Source organism: Mus musculus, chromosome 6 (assembly GCF_000001635.26).
Source record: "Mus musculus strain C57BL/6J chromosome 6, GRCm38.p6 C57BL/6J".
In the NCBI taxonomy this organism is placed as follows: domain Eukaryota; kingdom Metazoa; phylum Chordata; class Mammalia; order Rodentia; family Muridae; genus Mus; species Mus musculus.
In genome coordinates, this window is record NC_000072.6 from 124717022 (window position 1) to 124739066 (window position 22045).

At 51.6% G+C, this 22045-nt stretch overlaps 1 protein-coding gene and 2 non-coding genes across 5 annotated transcripts; all 3 read right to left on the reverse strand.

Annotated features, from left to right (window-relative positions):
• Window positions 1-892: 892 nt before the first annotated feature.
• Mir141 (microRNA 141) lies at window positions 893-964 on the reverse strand. The gene has a single exon (NR_029554.1). It is a non-coding gene; the product is annotated as a microRNA 141 (primary transcript).
• Window positions 965-1300: 336 nt separating this feature from the next.
• On the reverse strand, window positions 1301-1369 carry Mir200c (microRNA 200c). Its single transcript, NR_029792.1, has one exon. It is a non-coding gene; the product is annotated as a microRNA 200c (primary transcript).
• A 2316-nt stretch (window positions 1370-3685) lies between these two features.
• Ptpn6 (protein tyrosine phosphatase, non-receptor type 6) lies at window positions 3686-21688 on the reverse strand. 3 transcript variants are annotated; one of them, NM_001077705.2, is made up of 16 exons: window positions 21478-21688; window positions 15717-15839; window positions 15279-15473; window positions 11760-11949; window positions 11527-11643; window positions 11316-11429; window positions 11091-11187; window positions 10695-10774; window positions 10364-10513; window positions 8206-8337; window positions 7936-8090; window positions 4990-5057; window positions 4742-4893; window positions 4555-4646; window positions 4059-4201; window positions 3686-3887 (listed from the first exon to the last, which is right to left on the reverse strand). In NM_001077705.2, the coding sequence occupies exons 1-15, from the start codon at window positions 21489-21491 to the stop codon at window positions 4087-4089; spliced, it is 1794 nt and encodes a 597-aa protein (NP_001071173.1). In that variant the 5' UTR covers window positions 21492-21688; the 3' UTR covers window positions 3686-3887; window positions 4059-4086. The 3 variants fall into 3 exon arrangements, with proteins under 3 accessions (NP_001071173.1, NP_038573.2, XP_030111051.1); NM_013545.3 differs by lacking the exon at window positions 21478-21688 and adding an exon at window positions 15925-16133; XM_030255191.1 differs by lacking the exon at window positions 21478-21688 and adding an exon at window positions 15925-16158 and having other exon boundaries at window positions 3696-4201.
• Between the last annotated feature and the right edge of the window lie 357 nt (window positions 21689-22045).

Here is a 22045-nt window from a genome sequence, read left to right on the forward strand (position 1 = left end):
CAAGCAGTCTGGCCTGTAGCATTCGGACTGCCGCCGGGTCCTCAACAGGACCTAAGCTGGGAGCAGCCGATCTCAGGCCCAACTACACCTTCACCCCACCCGCAGGTCTACCAAATGAACCCACAGACTTAATGACATCTTTTTAAAAGCTGAAGCAGCTGAGGCTTTGCTGAGCCAAACTAAAAACGTGATGACCCCAGGGGGAGCTGCTTCCTTGGTAACCAGCTCCTGGTTAGCTCCGGGAGATGGCGTGTTCCTCCCAAGGGTTTCCGTGTTCCTAAGTCCCGGTGTGCTGTTACTTAGTCACCAGGTACGATGAGCTATTTGCACTGAAGTTTCTCCCTGTGGAGGAGGCCTTCCCACCCCCACAGCCCGGGAGCCCAACTGAACCTATTTTCCACAGACTACCTTTCTTACGAAGACCGAGTCTCCAGTACTGGGGAAATCAAGCCATTGCTCACGGACTTCGCTAGAACCGTTGCCTTGGTTTTTTCCTTCTGGGCAGACAAGAATACAATAGAGGAAGGGTGAGCCTGACTGGGCGAGAGGGTGCAGCAGAGCTTCAGCTCCTTGGGTTCTTAGAGGAAGTAGGTCTCTCCTGAAGCCTAAGACAGACCACCGAATGGACCGGAATCGTATCCCACGTTCCCCATGGACATTCAGGTTCCCAGGGTGAAAAGACAACGGAAGCCAGCGTCTTGGGACCAAATGTGTTTCCAAATCTTGCTGCTGTTCTGAAGGCAGCCATTTTGTCTCTTTCCCATTGTTCCCCTTTGCCAAGTGATACACACACACACACACCCATCCAGAAGGTTAAAGGTCAGAGGCTGTTGGCCTGGAGGCCTAGGTGGTCTTCAAGGCTCCAAGGTCACTGCTGAAGGAACTGACCCGGGGGCCATCTTTACCAGACAGTGTTAGGAGCTTCATACTTCAACCATCCAACACTGCACTGGAAGATGGACCCAGAGCCAGCCAATATAAATTGATCTACCGCTGATCAAGCGCTAGAGGGAAGCCGCTGCTGGCTGGCTGACTGTGGCCTCTTGTGTGCGCGTAGACAATCCCAAGGCCAAGGTCTGCTTCTAGTAGGTTCTGGATCTACCAGATGACAAATCACACTGGATTGGAGGAGGGGCTGGGGCCATTGTGTTCTTCCAGTGGGCAACCAGCCAACCCGAGAGCCACCCTTAACTCGGAAGAAGGGGCTTCCAGGTTATGTGTGGGAGGAATGGGTTGCTGCCAGATAAAAGTGCCTAAAGCGATGGACGCGCAATGGACGCCGATGACACTGGGACAGGGGCCTCCATCATTACCCGGCAGTATTAGAGACTCCCAACCAGCACCCAAACACTGCTGGGTAAGACGAGGGCCCCTACCCAACCAGTCCACCTTCAAGATCAGCCCTGGCTAAGCCCAAGCCCCTCAAGAGAAGCGGCAGATCTCCTGCTCCCATCCCCCACCTCCGCGTCATTTGGGACACTTCCGGGAGAGCCTGGCTGCTCCCCACCAGGCCTACCCTGACTTGCCCATCACTGAGGCCAAAACCAGCTTTCTGTAGCCTCTACTATCCACCTGCGAGCCAGTCCCCCCCCCCCCATTCCACGGCCTGTCCCTGCCCTCCAACACACCCATTTACTGCGTTCTACCGTCGCTAGCGCAGCCCCAGGACCCCCCTGATCGGTGGCCTTTACCTGGCACCAGACCCGCCTGACCCCTAGAGTGGTGCAGAAGAAAGAAAGGTGTACCAACGGCCCGGATTCAGCCGCCTAGAGCCGACTTGGCCTCCACTCTCGCTCTTCCTCCTTCACCTGCCGGGCAGCACAGGCGCCTCACCTGGGCCCCGCCCGCCTCTGCCCTGCGCACAGGTGTGTCCTCCTGCCATAGGCTGCCCCCCTCTCCGCCTTAACCCCTTCCCTCCCAGCACCAGCCCTGGGCACCTCCTCTTGAGGCCTGGCCACCCCGCCAGGCCTCCCGCCCTTTCTGGCCGCCTTTCTTCTTCTACCTTGTACTTTCCCTGTTTCTAAAGGAATAAAGAAAGAGGCCATCTTTGGATCCCCTTCCAGCGGCTCCTTCCTCCCAAGCTAAAACACCCTCTTCTCTGAGGCCTCTCCAACCCTGCTCTCAGCCAGAGTCAGAGGACCAGCCCTGAGGTCAGTGTGGGGTCAGCTAGGCAGGCATTGGTCTGTGTCCCTGTCCAGGGCTCAGACAGGGCCGGGCAACAACCCCTTGAGAACTGGGAAGGGAGGAAGCCCCAACAGACCTGTGGATCGCCAAGCATTGCGCCGGATCTTTGGTTTTACCCTGAGATGGCAGTGTCTGCCTGGGCCCAAAGGCCTCCCTTCCCGAAACTCCTAGCCCTACTGCAGCTAAACCAGGAGAGACGGTCCTTGCAACCCACCTCTGATCTGCAGAGCCCTTTTCTCAGTTGGCCCTCAAAGAATTAGTCCGGGGCAGTTAAAGGACTAGATCCTGTCTTTCTTCTGTGTGGTTCTGTGTTGCTGGGAGAGGGGCCCTGCAGGCACACAGGTGATGGCCCCACCCACGCACCCCCTGGAGGGCCATAGCTCCAGGGAGCTATCATGTTCCTCAGTCCCAAAGCTGTCCCTTTCTTCCTCCTCTTTGTTCTCTATACTTTTCCCTTGTAATTTGTGTGTGTGTGTGTGTGTGTGTGTGTGTGTGTGTGTGTGTGTGTGTGGACTAATTCTGGCCTGGTCTCCCAGACAGCTCCCAGAGTCCTAGTAAGATAAGCTTATCACCCTCAACTGCTCTCAGCATATGACCCTTAACACACTGGGCGTTATAACTAACGGGCTAATCAATGTGCTACCCTTGGCCTTTCCCATGGTGGGAGCCAACTCTTCCCAGGGTATGGCTGGCACACGCAACTCCACCAGGAGACTCAAGCTCTATATAAAGAACCCAGCCCTAGAGGGACAAAATAATAAAATGGTCTTTGGTGTTCAGGAAGATCAAAGTCTCAGAGCCCCGGTGGGCTCTTCCTGTGTGTTTTGGGAACTGCAGACTAGATCTGTCTCTCCTAAAAATCTGCCTGATTGGATCTAACCACCAACATCCAGTTGCGAAGTGACTGGGGTGGACCCTGCTGAGTCTGCCAAGTACTGAGGACTTGGACACTGAAGGCCAGTAGTCTTGTAACCTTGATCAAGTTGGTTTTCTGTGCCTCGGTTTTCTCCACTGTGAAATATCCAGACTAACAGGTGGGGGTTGCAGCTCACTGAGAGAGCTATTCACTGCCTGCTGCCTAGCGTGTGAGAGGTCCTGGGCTTTGTCCCCCAGTACCACAAAAGAATAAAACAAAAACTACAGTGCCTAGAGTTAATTCTACAGCCTCTTTAACTAGTGCCTGGGTCTGTTGCCAGTGTGTACTGTGGCAGTGGCATTGTTCCGGGCAGCCAGGGAAGGCAGGTGAGCCCACATCACCCTCTGTGTAGGCTGGAGCACTTGCCTACGATATAGGAGGCCCTCGGTTCCATCCCCAGCATGAATGAGAGAGAGAACACAGAGCAATCTAAGCCCTAGGGCTGTTATGGGCATCTAGCCGTGTGAAGCCATATCATAGCTGGGGGAGGGGAGACTACACACAACCAGGTCTATCTGACCCCAGCCACACATGGCATCCCAGCCCGTCCTGCCCAGAGTCCCTGGATACAAGGGGCACAGACTTGGAGGCAATACACAGTGGTCCAGGGAATTTATTTACAAGAATAGAAGGGCCCGGCTCTCCCTGGGGACTTGCCGGGCTATATACAGATTCAGATGACCACAGTCACTTAAATTACAAGAAGATGGGGGTGGTCCTAGGGTCTGGTGAGGGCCACAGGTCTCAGTCTATCGGGTGGAAGCCTCTGCAGGGATCAAGGCTGATGCTGCAAATAAAAGAGAGGAAGTGGATCAAAGGTTGTCTGGGAAGGGGATACAAGAGCTAGGGACACCCTAGCAGGGTAGCGTGAGACTGTGACCGTGCCATGCACGCACGTCTGAACTGAAGTTGGGGAAATGGGGGCAGGGAGAGAAAGAACACACAGAAGGGGCCGCACCATGGCCACCTGCAGACGAATGCCCAGATCACTTCCTCTTGAGAGAACCTTTGTTCTTCTCCTTGTCTGCCGACCGCTGCTTCTTTACTTTCTCTTCCTTCTTGCTCTTGCTATGCACGTTTTCGTACACCTCCTCCTTGTGCCTGGGGTTGGGAGGGGACAGGAGGCATCTGGAGACTGTGCAGGGTGACCCAGCACCAGCAGCCCCTCTGAGACTCTCGGTATGTGAAGCCAGGAGAACAAGAGAGCCTGCTCACTCTGTACAGTGGACCCACATGGCCCGGGGACAGAGACGGCTTCTCACACAAGTCCATAGCACGGGCCCACGTGGGGTCCTAACGGGCACTTCAGGGAAAATTTAAGAACAGAGGGAATAGGAAGAAACTTGACCTTGAACCAGGGTTTCTCTAGCCTCCACACTAATCCACTCCAGAAAAGGACAGTTAGGGCTGGGCAGTGGGGGATAGAGCCTAGGAAGGCAAACAGAACCACTCACTTGGAGGAAGTACGCGAGGCTTTGGCGTGGGCACTCCTCACAGCGGGAGGGTACGTGATATTCCCATACTCCGACTCCTGGCCCTTCTGGGACTGTGGGCAAAGGTGCGGTGGGAGGATGGTGGTACCAGCAGGACTAGGTGATGCCCACACTCCCCTACCACCCACCAGCCCCACTCCGGACACACTTGTATGATCTCCAGTTTCTTCTTGGTCGTTTCGATGAACTGGGCAATGGCCACGTAAATAAACTTGTACTGGGCCTCGGTCTGCACCATGCCGGAGCGCTGTGCTCGTACCATCTGGATGGTCTTCTGGATATCAATGTCACAGTCTAGCCCTGGACAAGGGTGGCAGGGGAACTTCAGGGTAGACAAAGGCCAAGGGATGGCTTGCCCCCCTCTCACACCCACACACACTCCCCAGGGCTCCTCACCCTTGGTGGAGATGCTTTCCATAAGCATATCAATGACGATGATGGTGCCCGTGCGGCCGATGCCAGCGCTGCAGAGACAAGGGACTGCCATCAGAGGCCTGGCCCTCCCCAGGAAATGGTGAGTCTCGAGGTCCACCCCAGCACTAGACGAGGCAGGTGTGTGTGTGTGTGCATGTGTGTGTGTATAGAGGTCACTAGGGCAGTGAAGGAGGGGTTTGCCTCGCTCTGTCCCCATGTTTCTGCCCAGTCACAGGATAAACAAGCCAGGGCCTGTTTTGAGGTGCAGACACCTTTTCCCTCCTTCCAAGCATCTGTCCCCCACTCCTCACAAATGATGGCTGTCCTCGTCTCTTGGAGAAACAAGATCCACAACCTGTGGCTGGACAGTGGTGGAACATGCCTTTAATCCCAGCACTTGGGAGGCAGAGGCAGGTGGATTTCTGAGTTCGAGGCCAGCCTGGTCTACAAAGTGAGTTCCAGGACAGCCAGGGCTATACAGAGAAACCCTGTCTCGAAAAACCAAAAAAAAAAAAAAGATCCACAACCTGCCACCACTGTCCTGCCTTTCCTCGGATACCTGGGCTTCTCCCACTCCACCACCGCCCCTCCCCGAACTTTTTTTTTTTTTTTTTGGTTTTTCAAGAGGGAGTAACTCTTTAAAAATGGTGCTGTACCCCTTTAATTCCAGCACTTGGGAGGCAGAGGTTCAAGGCCAGCTTATTCTATTCTACACAGCAAGTTCCAGGTCAGCCAAGGCTACACAGAGAAACCCAGTCTTTACAAAGAAAGAAAGAAAGAAAGAAAGAAAGAAAGAAAGAAAGAAAGAAAGAAAGAAAGAAAGAAAGAAAGAAAGAAAGAAAGAAAGAGAAAGAAGGAAAGAAAGAAAGAGAAGGAAAGAAAGAAAGAAAGAAAGAAAGAAAGAAAGAAAGAAAGAAAGAAAGAAAGAAAGAAAAAGTTATTCAATGATTATCGTGCAAGCAAGCATGCTTATGGAAAAAAAAAAAAAAAGGCCAGGCAGAGTGGTCACGTAACCACACCACCAGGGGATGACAGGAGGTAGAGACAGCTCCCTGGCAGCCAACCTAGCTGAAGTGATAACCTTCAAGTTCAGTGAGAAACCCTCTCTCAAAAAGTAAGGTGGAAGCCGGGCGTGGTGGTGCACTCTGTTAATCCCAGCACTAGGAGGCAGACACAGTGGACTTCTGTGAATTCAAGGCTAGCCTGGTCTACCTAGCAAGTTCCAGGCCACTGAGACCCGTAGAGACATACGTAACACACACACACACAGACACAGAGTTACATTTGGCTTAGGGGGTGGCTCAGTGGTAAAGCATGTACTTAGCATGTTGAAGGCCCTGTGGTTCCATCCCCAGCAACACAGACAGACAGACAGACAGAGACAAAGAGTGACATTTAACCTTCCTCTCTGTGGAACTTGATTTCTCTTTTCTTCAACCTGGTGGAAAGGTAAGGGCTATCCCAGGACACACACACAGTGGAGAAGGTGCCATGGCAGGTCTCCCTTTGCCCAGGTCCTCCTCCACCACCCCTGGGCAAGCAGTTGGTGCAGACCCCAAACCCACCTACAGCCCGGTCCATACCACTGGTGCCACAAGCTAAGCTGTCGAATTTCAAACCCAGATTGTCAAAAATAACACCCCCACACCACTTCCTTCCTGTGATTTCTAAATAAAGGCCGTGGGGATTTCAAGAAGTACGTGAATAGGGAGGGGTGCCAGACGGGTTTTTGGGGATGTGCCGCCCCAAGATGGCAGAGGGCAGGGCTTGGCCCCTAAGACATTGCGAGAGGGGTACTTCCAGCCCAGCTGCAGGTCAGTCATTAATGGGAACAAGGAGGAGTCTGAAGCGATCACAGGCCTGGTATTAGAAGGACAGAATAGGAAGAGGACTAAACTGCTTCCTGTTTCCCCATGTTGGACGTAAGGAGCCATCAATGGCTCACACACACAGAAACACACATGCACAGATACACACAGAGACATACAAACACAGAAACTTAAAAAAAAAAAAAAAGACAAGGTCTTTAATCCCAGCACTAGGGAGGCAGATCTCTGTGAGTTCAAGGCCAGCCTATGAGTCTACAAAGGTGACTTCCAGGACAGCCAGGGCTGTTACACACACAGAGAAGCCCTGTCTAGGGAGGAGGGAGGTGGGAAAGCAAAAAAAAAAACTAGACAATTCTTCCTTGTATTGATGAGAATTCATGATTCTCCTGTCTCCAACACCCAAATGCTAGGACTATAGGCTTAGGCCACTATCCCCAGCCATGAGTAGTGGGAAGAGAAACCCAAGGTCAGAAGTTAAGTGCCTCACCTAAGGTCACACAGCTGGTAACAAGCAAGTCCTCTGTCCAAGACCCCTTACTTGTCGCCCCCCACCAATCAAGGCAAGGCCACCTCATTTTAGCACCTCTCCCCACGCTAACCTATCGGCCAACCACCTCTTACCTAGCCACAGAGCCATAGATGGCAATGGGGAAGGTGGAGGGCCCACACTGACCCCGGACGGAAGCTGTGAAGAAGCTGGCTGAGAGTGACCAGGCCTGCAGGGTAGGCCGGGAGCAATGAGGGAGCCCAGAAGCTGGCGTCGGGGGAAGTTTTAGATGAGTCCCTATCCTCGCTGCCACCAGCAACTGACAGTGCTGACTCAGCATCGTTCCTCAACGGTCAGTTTAACTTTACATGTGTGGGTGTTGGGCCTGCATATGTGTTAGTACGCCATGAGCACACAGTGCCCTGGTAGGCTATCAGATGGTGTTGGATCCCCTGGGACTGAAACTACAGAAGGGTGTGAGTCCCTTTGCAGGTGCTGGGAATCAAGCCAGGTCCTCTGGAGGAGCGGCTCAGAGCTCCTAACCTCTTAGCCACAGTTCCTGTAGCCCCCAGCCGCTAGGTTCTTTTTACACTAACTCCACATTATGCTCACCTGCAATGCACAATGATGGGCCCTGCATGAGGCAAACTTTCCTGTCGCTGGTTGATCTGATCCAGAAAGCTGAGGACACCCCCAGGCTCACTGGGAACCCCATGGTCAGGCCAGCTCAGGTACTGGTAGTGCCATATCTCCCGAACCAGGTCCCCCTAGGCCAAGGACAAAGAGGTAATGTCTGCTGCTTCCACACAATATCCTTGTCCTCCCTGCCCCCACCCCCCAGACTAGAAAATACATTAATGTGCGAGGCTTGGGGACACTCACATTGTCTAGTGGGGAGATCTGTAATGTTCGCAGTTTGTATTCTGCTGTGTCATGCTCCCTACTGTTGGTCACAGAGTAGAGACCATAGACACGCTGAGTGCCCACCTCGGGCCAGTATGGGACACATTTGTTCTGAAAAGAGAATGAGAAACAGTAAGGCACAGAGGCGGGGCTCTGGGGCTCCTTCTGGGCCCCTAGACATAGACCTGAATACTGTTTTTGAATGTTTATATACATGGGGGGGAGGTGTGCATGTGTGTATAGATACATACATAGAATGGTGTGCTTGTGTGTATAGATACATTCATGAGGGATGGTGTGCATGTGTGTACAAATACATTCATGAAGGATGGTGTGCATGTGTGTATAGATACATTCATGAGGGGATGGTGTACATGTGTGTGCAGATACATACATGGAAGGGTGGTATGCATGTGTATATACATACATACATACATACATACATACATGAAGGGATGGTGTGCATGTGTGTGCAGATACATTCATGAGGGATGGTGTGCATGTATGTATAAATACATACATGGAAGGGTGGTATGCATTTGTATATAGATACATACATGGACGATGGTGTGCATGTGTGTATAGATACATACATGGAGGATGGTGGGCATGTGTGTATAGATACATACATGGAGGATGGTGAGCATGTGTGTATAGATACATACATGGAGGACGGTGGGCATGTGTGTATAGATACATTCATGAGAGGATGTTATGCATGTGTGTATCGATACATACATGGGATGGTGTGCATGTGTGTACAGACACATACATACATGGGGGGACAGTGTGCACATGAAGGCATAAGGACAATGTTGGGCGTCATCCTCCATCACTCTTCCACCGTATTGAGGTACTGTCTCATCAAACCCAGAGCTCACCAATACAGCAAATCTTGCAGGCCAGCTTGCTCTGGGAGTCCCCTGTACCCTCCTTCCAAAGCTGGAATTGCCGGTGTACACACTCCGACACCCAGAACGCACAGGGTTTCTGAGGATCCAAACTCCCAACCTCACACTTTCATGGCAAATTCTTAACCACTGAGCCTTCTCCCCATCCCTGACCTGAGGACGCTTGTTAAAAGAACGGATGAGCGGCTCAGATCAGCCCTGGGACCTGGCCTCAGGCTAGGTAGGATCTGATCAGCCATCTTACCGTGTAATCCATTCAGTGACCGCTGAAACTGACTAACACGCTGTGGCTCAAACTCAGGTAAGAGGCAGAGAGGACGGGGGCATGGGAGGGTGGGTGAGGAATGCTTGCCCTGGCACACACTAAAGAGTGGAGTTGAGGATGAAAACCAGGGTTCACCCTGGCCAAGTGCTCTGCCGTTGGGCTATGTCATCACAGCTGAGCACTCAGGAGGGCTGGGTGTCTAGGAGTCATGGAATAGAGTGGAGACTATCTCAGGCCTTAGTTTCCCAACATGCACTGGGCCTTTGTCATTGATGTCCTATTCTATATTGGCATCTGATCTTGCCCTTAAAAGAATTACATTTGGGCTGGTGAGATGGCTCAGTGGGTAAGAGCACCCGACTGCTCTTCCGAAGGTCCGGAGTTCAAATCCCAGCAACCACATGGTGGCTCACAACCATCCGTAACGAGATCTGACGCCCTCTTCTGGAGTGTCTGAAGACAGCTACAGTGTACTTACATATAATAAATAAATTTAAAAAAAAAAAAAAAAAAAAAGAATTACATTTAATTGTGTATGTGTGTGTGTGTGTGTGTATATATGTGTATATGTGTATATCTGTGTATGTATATGTATGTGTGTGTATGTGTATGTATGTGTGTTGTGTGTATGTGTGTGTATTATGTGTATGTATGTGTGTGTATAGTGTGTGTATGTATGTGTATATGGCGTATAGACCCATAAACTTAGATTTACTTCTGTGTATGGATACACGTGTGTTATGGCATGCATGTAACAGTCAGATCAGAGGCTACATTGCAGAAGTCAGTTCCCCCTTCTACCATGTGGGTCCCAAGGATTGCACTCATGATATCAGGCTTGGCAGCAAACTCGTTTAACCCTCTGAGCCGTCTCACGAGCCCCTGATCTTACTTGTGTATGGTATTGAACAAGGACCAAGGAAGAAAATGTAGGGGTCAGGAAGTTGGGGCTTTGCCCTACCCGGCCTTTCTCCACCTCTCTGGTAGTCATGACGATGACACGAGTGTTCTCCTGCCAAGCCATCTGCCAGAAGTCATTGACTGTGGCATCCAGACAGCCCTGGCTGGCGATGTAGGTCTTAGAGTTCTCATCTGGACCTAGCAGCTGGTTCTGGGTGCAAGCAGAAAGAGACCCAACCAAGGACAGTGAATCCCTGGGCTTTGGGTGTGCCTGTACCACCCACCATCACCCCCACATAAGAGATCAGATCTAACCCCAGAGGCATATGTAACCAAGACACAGGGAGCTCTCAGAGATCAGCACCTGTTCCCACCTAGGTCACCCAACACACCTTCACGTAGTTGGCATTGATGTAGTCAGAGCCTGGGATGTTACTGTCACGTCCCTGCAGGATCACTCGGCTGTGGTCAACTGGCATGAATAGAGAACGAACAGCTTGGGCCACTCCCTGGGGCAGACCTTTCCCAAGCCGACAGATGTTCTTGTCCCCAGAGCTACAGACTCATAGATAGGGCAGCGGGCAGGGATAAATGTGTCTAGGATGGGAGCAGAGGCTTCATGGCCAAGGCGTGGCAGGGTGGGAATTACTGCCTGGTAGTTGTAGGGAGGCTCTTAGGAACTAAAGAAGAGGCCTCCTGGGGGAGGAGAGCTCTGCTGGCCAGTGGGGACGGGGTGGGGTGGGAGTCTATGGGAGGCAGTGAGGGCGGGCAGGGCTGCTGGCGCTCACAGGGAAGAATGTTCTTGTAGCGGTTCTTGCTCTTGTTCTCTGGCCGCTGCCCTTCCAGACGTTGGTGTAGATTCTTTACCTCCTGCTTTTGTAGACTCTGAAATGTCAGAGAACTGAGTCCCCCGCCCAAGGTTGCATCCACGGTCGCAGAGGCCATAGGTCAGAGGCATATAAAGAAGGCAAGGTGACCTCATCCATCCCAGCCCTGCTGTCCCCACCACACACCTCAAACTCCTCCCAGAAGCCAGCCTTGGCTGTGTCCTCCGACTCCTGCTTCTTGTTCAGTTCCAAGACCCGATTCTCAATGTCAGCTGCGTTTACCCGAGTAGCGTAGTAAGGCTGAGGTGAGGGAGGACGAGAAGTCAGCGGCCGAGAGACCTCAGAAAGCCACATCTCCGATGGCTCAGGGGAAGAGGCAAGCATGTCGGCCCCTCACCTGCCGCAGGTAGACAAAGGCACCCGAGGCCTCCTCAATCCCTGTCTTCTTGAAGTGCTCCACCAGGTCTGTGAGGCTGTCAAACGTCTCTGAGCCACCCACAGTATAGCGTCCACCCTGAAGGGACACCAAGTAAGGCCACCCTTCAGGGCTGAGTCCCCCCTCGTGGCACCCCCAGCCTTAAGTCCACTGAAGCTCCAGCGTGAGGCCACCCCACAGCCTGGCTGACTCACCTCACACATAACCTTGATATGAGTGACCCTGAGCGGGGAACCTGGGCCAGCCTTGGGCTGGTCATTGAGCACAGAGAGCACAAAATCACCAGGTTGGCTGAGACTCTCACGCACAAGAAATGTCCAGGGCTCGCCCTTGGCCTGCAGCAGTGACTCCGCCTGCCCTCCAGATATGTGGCCGTGGTACCACCTAGAGAAAGTACATGGCGAAGATGGTAACCAGGTCCCAGAGTGGGCACAGAGGCCTGCTACCTGCCAGGCTTGAGCTACAAGCTTTCAAATCCACCACTACATTCAGATCTGTTACTAACTCAGAAAATGTTGTGAGGAAAAAGATAGACTTTGTGCTATTACCCCAGCTTGGAGCTAGAATTCCAACTCCTTAGGAGACATGAGGATGGTCGTAAATTTAAGACCAGCGGGATCTACACAAACATACCTTTAAGGCTCACCTTCTAGAAACACACAAATGAATAAATAAATAGCAGACAATGACAGCTACTCTTATAATCCCAGCATTCAGTCGGCTGTGCAGAAGAACTGTCTCAATGAGGCTAGCCTGCTCTATGTGTTAAGTTTCAGGCCAGCCTGAGCTACACAGTGGGACCCTATCTCAAAAACAAAACAAACAGCCAGGCCTGGTGATATATACCTGTAATTACAGCCCTGGGTTGGCAGAAGCAAGAGGGATCACTGTAAGTTTGAGGCTAGCCTGGTCTACAGGGTGAATTCCAAGCCAGCCTGAGCTAGAGGCTGTCTTAAAAAAAAGCGAAGTTTCTGTCTCCAAAAGAGAAAGGAAGGGATAGAGGGAGGGAGGGAGGGAGGGAGTGGGGGGGGGAGGAAAAAAGGAAGGGCTCTAGCCAAAGCCTCTCTTGACTGTTCACAAGAAACAGAAAGACGGTATCCAGAATATTTGGAGGGACAAAATGAAGTGTCCCCATGAAACAGACTGAGTTAAAAGGAGGGACAGAAAAACGTAGATTGACCCAAACCACAGAAGGCAGTGGGTGTCAAGAGGAGACACAAGTCCAGAAGGACTGATGGAAAACGCATTTGTGGGAGGGGGAGGCACAAATATCCCACTGAGGAGAGAGTAGTTTCAGGGTTCCAGAGGTTCAAAGGGGCTCCAAGGAGCTCCGAGGGGCTGCAGGGCAGAAAGCAGAACTAAGGACCGGTCCGTGAAGGTCCTCTTCCCAGGAGGAAACTGTAGCCCCACAATGCCTAGCCTCACAGGAAACCACGTGATGGAAAAAACACAAAACTCCTTCTGGGGAGAGAGTGAGAAGTGAGGTTGTGAGGTTTCTTCAGCTCGGGGGGTGGGGGGGAGAGCATTTTCCAACCGCAAGGATTGGGGGGGGGGTGGAGTGGGGCTCAGTCCTCTTGGTCCTTCTCAACTCTGTCCAGAGGACACCATAGCTCAAGGCCTTCAGAGGTTCCTACCCCAACCCAGGCCTCCTGGGCCATCCTAGCCCACCTCAGGAACAGGCCAGAGACCCCAAGCAATGTGAGGGGGCTCAGCTCCTTCCCTCAGGGACAGGATGAGGAAGTCTCCATGCAAATGTGAACAGACCACAGGCAGAGAGTTCACTATTGAGGGGACAAATGCAAATTTCCCAGAAGAGGAGGGGCAAAGAGAGGAGCCATTGGGTCATGGCTTCCACACACACTAAGGTTAGGGATGAGACAGCTTCTTCCCAAATGGCCATCCAAAGTGTCCCTTGGAGTCCTCCGCAGCCCTGTCAGAGGGTATCATCCACAGGGTGTCCTGTGCTTCCCCACTGCCCTGGCCTGTTCTCCTAACACCTGTTTAGCTCCCACCTCCTTCCTGATCACAGGGAACACTGCAGCCACCATTCAGCTGTACCTCCATGGTCTACTCTAGCAGGGCGCATCCTGGCTTGAGTCAGCAACAAAGAGAAAACAAGGGGCTCAAAGCGAATCTGAGAGAGAGGCCAAACCATCCTGAGGGCTGCAGGTAGGATAGGAGAGGAGAGACAACCTGGGGCAGGCCCTCCCTTCCCACTCACCAGCAGAAGAGGAAAGCCTTCTAGGGAGTGTCCTCCAGCTTCTTTGTTTGTTTGTTTGTGGTTTTCTTTGTGTTTTGAGGGTTTTTTTTGGTTGGTTGTTTGTTTGTTTGTTTGGGTTGGAGTTTTTTTGTTGTTTTGTTTGGGGGTTTTGGTTTTTCAAGACAAGGTTTCTCTGTGGAGCCCTGGCTGTACTGGAACTTACTTGATAGACCAGGCTGGCCTTGAACTTCCAGACATCCACCTTCCCCTGCCTCTTTTGAGTGCTGGGATAAAAGGCCTATGGTACCACCTCCACTCCGCTTGTTTTAGTTTAAGTCAAGGTCTCATGGAGCCCTATCCGGCCTCAAACTTGCTATGGAATGGAGGATAAACTTGACCTTCTTCTGGTCTTCCTGCCTCCACCTGGGCTCACAGGCACGTGTCACTCACACTAGGTTTATGCACGACAGGGAATAGAACCCAGTGTTTAATGCATGGCAGGCAAGCACTCACCACCTGAGCCACAGTCCCTAGACCTTCAGTCCTCAGTTTTAGTCAGTAACTTGTGAACAAAACTATTGAGCTAAGTTTGTAGGCACGAATCTCAAAACAGACTTTAAAACTGCGTGGAAGGTAGCTAGTGGCAAAGCGCTCACTCAACTCAGACAAGGCCCCGGGTTCAGGCCCCAGCAGAGAAGGGTGTGGGGATCAAGTTCGGAATCATTTCAACTGTAAATACACAGACACAGGACAGGAACAGGTACGCAGAGCCCCAGAGTCCATAAGAAAACCCTGAGTTAATAGGGGTTGCCAGTCAGTCCCTGTGCTATACAGCTAAGACGAGCCCCAGTGTAATGAATGAGGGACATTTATCTCCATAACCTTCCCTTTGCACATGCTCTGAGAAGACCACAAGAGAACAGCCAGCCCAGCTATGGGGGCCGTGTCTTTGCAGCACTAGTTGGGGATATCCTGAGGGTCTCCTTAAGTCAGATAAGCCTGGGCCCTTCTCTACCTGTGACCACCTCAGCGACCTTGCTTTCACCAAGCTCTGTCCAGCCCCACCTCAGTGTGATGCTGAGAGAAGTCCCTGAGTACCCCAGTACCAGTGGACCTCTAAGACCTTATTAAGACAGGGACCTAGAGCCCCAGGCTGTGTAGAGGGCTGGAAGAAGGCACCAGAGTTCCATGGTAGGACAAGCTTTCTAGTAATAGGGCCGACCTGATGAGAAACACCAGAGACAAGGAGTGGCCTCTCTGTTACTCTCAGGATGAGGTTGCTAGGCAGCAGGAACCCTGCAGGAAGGCAAGGGGAACCCTTCTCTGGCTTCCTCAGGGGACAGGGGATTGGTTAGATACATGGGAATCATCAGCCTACAGAGGGAAGAGGCTGAGAACACTGAGAGAACAGGTGTGGAAGATCAGGGATGAAGAACGGACTGGGAACAGAAGGACACCTGGTCTGGATGTCCACTTATCTCAAGGGACAGGGCCAACCTGCAATGCCCCTCACCTCTCACTGGTGGGGTCCGAGCAGTTCAGTGGGTACTTAAGGTGGATGATGGTGCCATCTCGGTCCTGCAGGATGCCCTGCTGCTGCGTGTAATACTCGACCAGCTCTGTCAGCGTCGCAAACTTCTCCCCTCCGTACAGGTCATAGAAGTCCCCTGAGTTCTGGATCCGAATATGAGTCACCTGATCATCCACCCTGCGAGGCACCACCAGGTAGTGAGATACATGAGCAGCAGCGGGGTGGGCTTGGGGGGACAGGGGTCTCGATGCAAAAGCACATAGGCATGGAGTAGACATAGACAGTTATGGGCACATGCTAGGGCGACAGGCAGGGACAGAAGGGAAGAAATGTATCATGAGGAGACAACACAACCCAGGGAACCCAGGAATGCTCCGGACCCACACAATGAGCTGCCAAGGTGCAGGGAGGGCCACCCACCTGACTGAGAGGGAGAAGTCACCCTGGTTCTTGCGGCTGGGCCGAGCCAGGAAGCTCCCAGGGACTCCCCGGCCCTTCAGCAGGGTCTCTGCATCAGGCCCGCTGAGGTCCCGGTGAAACCACCTAAAAGTGCACAGGGCAGTGAGGGAATATCCCCAGGGCTCCAGCCACCCTTGTTTCCTATCCTCCATGGGTCCCAGGCCCTTACCTCACCATCCTGGGGTTCTCACTGAATTGGCTGCAGAAAATGTGGAGGGAACAGTTTGTCTGGGCAGGCACGTACAAACTCTAGAGATGAGCCTCAGGCAAGGCTCTCAGAGCCCAGGCCTCCAAAGCCAACCTGCAGTCCTGCTCCCCGGGCTACCACTCTACTGGCCTGGGGCAGCCAGCAGGGCGGAGACAGGAAGGGGCGCGGCCGACCCCTTAGGGGAACTCACTAGAACTTCTCTTTTCAGAGCGAGGGAAGAGGAGCTGGAGGGTGGCAGGGTGGGGGAGGGCCCACTTCCCACAGTCTGCCAACAAAGGCACAGGGGCAAGGCAGTAAATATTCATGACTCAAGAGGTAAGGCACACGTGTGGCAGGTCAAGAGTCACGCACAGTGAATATCCACATTATCAGGTCAACCCTTCCTCCTCCAGCAGCTGCCTCTACTCAGAATTATTCTTAGGCACAGTCTAATAATGATCGTGTGCAGTGGCACCGTCATTTAATGGAGTGTCGCAGCCTGCCAGACTCATTGCTACAATGTCATTTTCATGCCTCCTGTGAGTTACAGGTCACCAGGGCCTCATTCCTCAGGCACTATCTTTATCCCCACTTCACAGACAAGGAAACTGAGGCCAAGAAGTTTGAGGAATTGCCCCCAGGTCTTACCCTTAGTGAGTTGCAGGATTCAGACCTAAATAGTTTCAAAGCCAATGACTTTTGAATTCTGCTTGCCAGCCCTCAGGACCCAAAGAACAGTAGTCAATAGACTCCTTGTCCAAAGGAGATGCTATCATCACAGCTGAGAGCCCCCACAAAGCAACCTTGTGCAGCTCTGTCATCATGGGCCTAGGCCTCCTTCCTATACCCTGACTGTCAGCAGGGAGGGGTGGGGTGGGAAGGTATCTCCTAAAGGTTAGGGTTTATGGCCAGGGTCCCAACAAGGGCAGACGCTCACAGGGAGGGCTTTAAACTTTAGGAGCGCTCAGCCTTCAGGCTTATGGGACCTTGTGTATGTAAACCCCAGGATGAATACAAAAAAAGATGCAAATACTACCAAGCCAAGACCAGAGGGGAAACAAGCTGCCCAATTTATATTGGTATCTTCCTTAGCAAGGGACACAGGCTGCTGGAGAAGGGAGATGGGACAGAGCACCTTATATCTTTTAAGGGTTTATTGTCTGAGGTGTTTTGATTGGTTAGTTTTGGTTTGTTTGTTTGTTTGTTTGTTTGTTTGTTTTATAATACTGAAATTAGAACCCCAGTCCTAGCTGGGCATGGTAACCCATGCCTTTAATCCCAACACTTGGGAGGCATAGGCAGGCAGCTCTCTGTGAGTTTGAGGCCAACTTGGTCTATACAGTGAGTTCCAGGATATCTAGCGCTATATAGTGAGACCTGTTTCAACAACAAGAACAACAAAACCAACCCAGACTCTCAGTCCCTTAAACAGTGTGAGGAGCATCCTTGGGCAGGCATCCTTGGGCAGTGTACATCTTCCACCCTATTTCTTTTCCTTATTCATTTGATTCCCTTCACACTTCTGCAGTCCTAGGGTTTGAACTTAGGACCTCAAACTCGCAAGGCAAAGGCTCAACCACAGAGTCACACCCCCTGTTAGTTCTCTTTTTACTTTTTTGGAGATAGGGTCTAGCTAAATTGCCCAGGCTAATCTGGAACTCACTCTGTAGCCTTGAATTTGTAATCTCCCTGCCTCCACCTCTCCAGTAGCTGGAGGTTGCCACCACATCTGGCTCCCTTACACTTCTTTAAAACTGAATGATGCGGCTCGATGGTAACATAAGGCCCTCTCTCTGCTCCAAGCCCAGTAGTTTCATGAGTGAGTGTATAGTTAGTTGTATGCTTAATATTTATTCACAGTATATAGTCATATCTCAAAGTATAGGAGAAGTAAGAGACGATAAAACCCAAACATGGCTAGAGTGTGGCTCTGTGTAAAATGCTTGCTTAGCATTTGGGTGGGAAACCCTGGCCTTCACCACCAACAGTCTTGCTGGATGCCATGTCACACATCTGTAATTCCAGCACATGGAAGACAGAGGTAAGGGGATGAGAACAAACCTGAAGCCAGCCTGGGCTTCATAAAGAGTTCCAAGCCAGCCAGGGCTATATAGCAAGCCCCTGGTGTGTGTGGGGGGGGGGGGGTGGGGGGGGGGGAGCTGGTTTTGTTTTGTTTAACAGTCTATGACGAGTACTTTATCATTATTGAAAACATCAAATATTACTTAACCTTCCTGCCTCTCTCCCTCCCACCCTCCTTTTAGGCTTTCTCTTCTTGCTAATACCCCTGAAAATATGCATGCTTGGGTATTACATTAAGCAAGATCCAGAACTCCGATAGACTCAGCTCATCCCAAGCGTCAGGAAGACCACATACAAAGCTTGTTCCAGCAAAGGGAGATCCGTAGAACAATATGAACGAACCAGTACCCCCAGAGTTCATGTCTCTAGCTGCATATGCAGCAGAAGTTGGCCTAGTCGGTTATCAATGGGAGGAGAGGCCCTTGGTCTTGCGAAGATCATATGCCCCAGTACAGGGGAATGCCAGGGCCAGGAAGCGGGAATGGGTGGTTTGGGGAGTAGGTCAGGGGGAAGGTATAGGGGACTTTGGGGATATCATTTGAAATGTAAATGAAGAAAATATCTAATTTTTAAAAATTCAGGGCAGGGGGGAGATCTGCCAACATCTGAGCTTGCCTCCATCCCAACCTTCAGGGTCATATCTAGCAAAAGACTCGTGACTTCACTTAAACAGACATGATTACAAGTATGCACGCCCCTCATGCCGCTTACTCTCTGCCAATGACATATCTTGTATAGAAGCACAACTCACACATATCCCACCATCTGGGTTCACCCATATCCATCCCTTGCTGGGCAGATCCCCAACACAACAGGCACACAGGAAGGCCCATACTGCTTGGCACCATACTAACTGCACCAGTACGAAGACTCTCTTTCCAGAATTAAGCCCACTCTGTGGGAGGGAGCTCACGAGGCACCTAATACTTCTGACCCCTGATGTGTATCTAAAGGATGTCAAGCCAGAAAATGTAGTGCTCTAATAAGACGGAATACACATCCTGTCCCCAGGCAGGAAAATAATAACAGTCTTCCAAGAAGCAAGGCACAGGGCCTTTGACCACCTATGATGTTGGGATTTCGTCTTTGTTTTAAGCAGACTTAAGGAGGCTGACAGTCCTAAACATAAATGCGTGGTGTCTAGCAGAGAAAGAGATTCCTTTGGGAAGCAAGAGATAAAAGAACACATCAAGGTCAATGGTGATGCAGGAAAGAGAGGCCCTGGGTACCTACCAAGGACAAAATACCACCATTATATGGTACTAGAATTCTCTGGATCTTGGTATTTCTGCCCGATAAATGAACTTCACAAGGTTTCCTAAATTCAGACCTAAAAAGCCAATAAAGCAGCCAGGTGTGGTGGCTCATGCCTGTAGCCCCAGTATTCAGGAGGCTGAAGCCTGGGACAGAAGGCCAAATGTGATGGTCCATGCCTGCCCTTGGGAGGTCTTCCTCGACGACATAACGGCTACGTGGCATAGCTTCATGTCATCAGCTTCAACATTTTACCCTGGATTCTGTCTTCTGATTCTGCATCTGCAGGTTCAGCCAGCTATAGACAGAAAGTATGCTCCCACTGGGTAGGCACAGACCCTTTTCCCTAGCCACAATTTCCTCAATACTACGATACAATGATTTGCATAGTATTTACATCGTATTAGGTACTCAAAGATGATAAAATCCACAGTAGTATAGGTGTGGGTTCCATGCAAATACATTTGTATAGTTTGGTATCTTCCAGTCACTCTGGAATCAATCCCCCATAGACTCTGGCAAGTGACTGTTTTCTGTTGCTGTGTAGCCTCGGCTGTCTTGGAACTCATTCTGTAGATCAGGCTAGCCTGGAAGTTAGAGACCCGCCCGCCTCTGCCTCCTAAATTCTGGGATTACAGGTGTGTGCCAGCCAACTCGGGGCTTTATGCCTGCTAGCCAATAACCCTAATCTTTGTTTTTATTATTTATTTAGACGACATCTTGCTGTATGTGGCCAGGCTAGCCTCAAACTCAAGATCCTCCTACCTCGGCCTCTCCTGTCATCCTACACCACTCTTCCCAGCTGAGACAACTGTATCGCTGTTATTGTAGCATGACAATCCTGTTTACTCGTGATGTGACTATCCCAAGTTTAGAAACAAAAGTGAAAACTGAAGGCTCATTCGGTAACTTGCCCACAGTCACGAGGTTCCAGTGAGTGGGAAGGTGAAAAAAACCCAAAGCTGTCTGAGGCCAGAGATCTGTTTGCCAACTGCACCATCAGGCTTTAAGGAGCTGCCGGGTACCGAAAAGCCTGGAGATGGAGATGGCGGATACAGGTCACCCCCACGGGCAGATGGACCAAGACACAGAGGTGTCATGGAAACCGTGCACTTGGGTTGTTCGGTGTAAGCAGAGCAAAGCAGCTGAACCAAAGCATGCAGGGGCTGGACCCCCGAAGCAGAGGTCTTCCAAGTCCAGGTTAAAGAACCAAGAAAGGTTCTATAATGGGAGATTCCTTGTCAAGGCAGATGGGAAGTCTCGGCACCACCCCCGGGCCGGCAGGGACGAGATACACACCGGAGGAAGAGGGTACACAGAAAGAATTGAATGAGTATGAAAAGCCAAACTCAGCAGGACCCCTGTACAGACCACCCACAAAGTCACCAGAACTCTCTGAGTGGGCCTTCACTACCCAAACTCCACCAGAAGTCTAAGGTGCCCATGGCTTTCTTCTTGGGTGAACACACTATCCTTTGCCCATTTGTCCCCAGACATCACTCAGCTCAGCTCAAACATCATCTGGAAGCCCTCCCTGTCAGCCAATTATGTCTCCAGAATACATCACTTGCTGCTTCTTTTCCTGCGTGTTAGTTAGTTAGTGCTTCGGCCATCTGAAATAATCCTAGTTATTGCCTGTGTATTCACTCTGTCATCTCTGGCTGGAATGCCTGCTCTCTAAGCAGAGATCATGTCTGCCTCATATTCATATTACCAACAAACATCGTCATCAGTACCTGTCCACCATGTCTGCTCACCATTCATCTATCAAAGTTTGCTTTCTTTGGGGAACAGTGAAAGAACCAAACTGTCTGTGTGTGGGGGTACGTGGGGTGTCTAGGAATGGAAGAGCTTTCTCAAATGTGCCCTCAGACTGCCATGTCTGAGGTGATGCGAGCTACACAAGGGGGAAAGAGATCCTAGACAAGAGGCAGAAGCAGGAGGACCACAGGCCAGTGGTTAAAAATAAGAAAAGATTTGGGGTGGGGGCGGGGGAAGAGGCAGAGGAAATGAGCCTGGAGGTCTTGTATCTTGTGGTAAGGAGAGAGAGTTCACAGGGACAGGACGGGGACCCAGGGCAGGGGTATTAGTGGGAGTAGACTATTTTTGTAGGCATATTTGTTGAGGGTGTGAACAATGTCCATCCACCTAGACAAACAGGAGTCTGTGGGACACACACAAGTGGTGGAGGGGACTTACCCGCGGGACAACATCTCCCGGGAGGAGTGGGGAGAAGTCACAGGCAAAGGGCGACGGGGGCGGGGCCAATCGAGTGGCACAGCTGTTCAGGGATCCAGACCTTCAGGAAGAATATATTTCGTTTCTTGGCCACTTCCTCCTCTATCCAGCCTGTCAAACCAATGGGACTCTGAGGCCAAGCCCCTGGATTACAGGTCTCTGAGAGAAGAACGGTGGGGCGGGGCTGGCCAGAGTCCGCCCGCCCACCACGGCCAAATTCCCCAGAGGACTGCAGGAGTGCAGCAGGCTTCAGGCCTGTCCAGGCCTACTTCCCTGGGAAGGGGAGGAGCCACCTGCTGTTCTACCTGGAGCTCAAACTGCTGGAGCAGAAGGAGGGCGGGTAGAAGCAAAGCCCAGGAAGTAACCCTAGCCAAGGGACCGCCCTCGGAAGAGTACCTCTCTGACAGTGGAAAGCAGAGAGCCCAAAGAAGAGCCTGGGCCCGCTGCTCTAGGAGGTGCCACCTTTGTGAGCAAACCTCCCAGGGTACCAAGAGGCCCATCTTAGCCTCCCACACCCTAGGTCTCATGA

Coding starts and splice junctions, on each gene's coding strand:
- Ptpn6 (NM_001077705.2), bottom strand. Junction 11,950..15,278: donor TCGGACCCCACCAGTGAGAG/GTGAGGGGCATT, acceptor TACTTTCTCTAG/GTGGTACCACGGCCACATAT. Junction 8,338..10,363: donor GAGAGGTGGAGAAAGGCCGG/GTAGGGCAAAGC, acceptor TTCTCTTTTCAG/AACAAATGTGTCCCATACTG.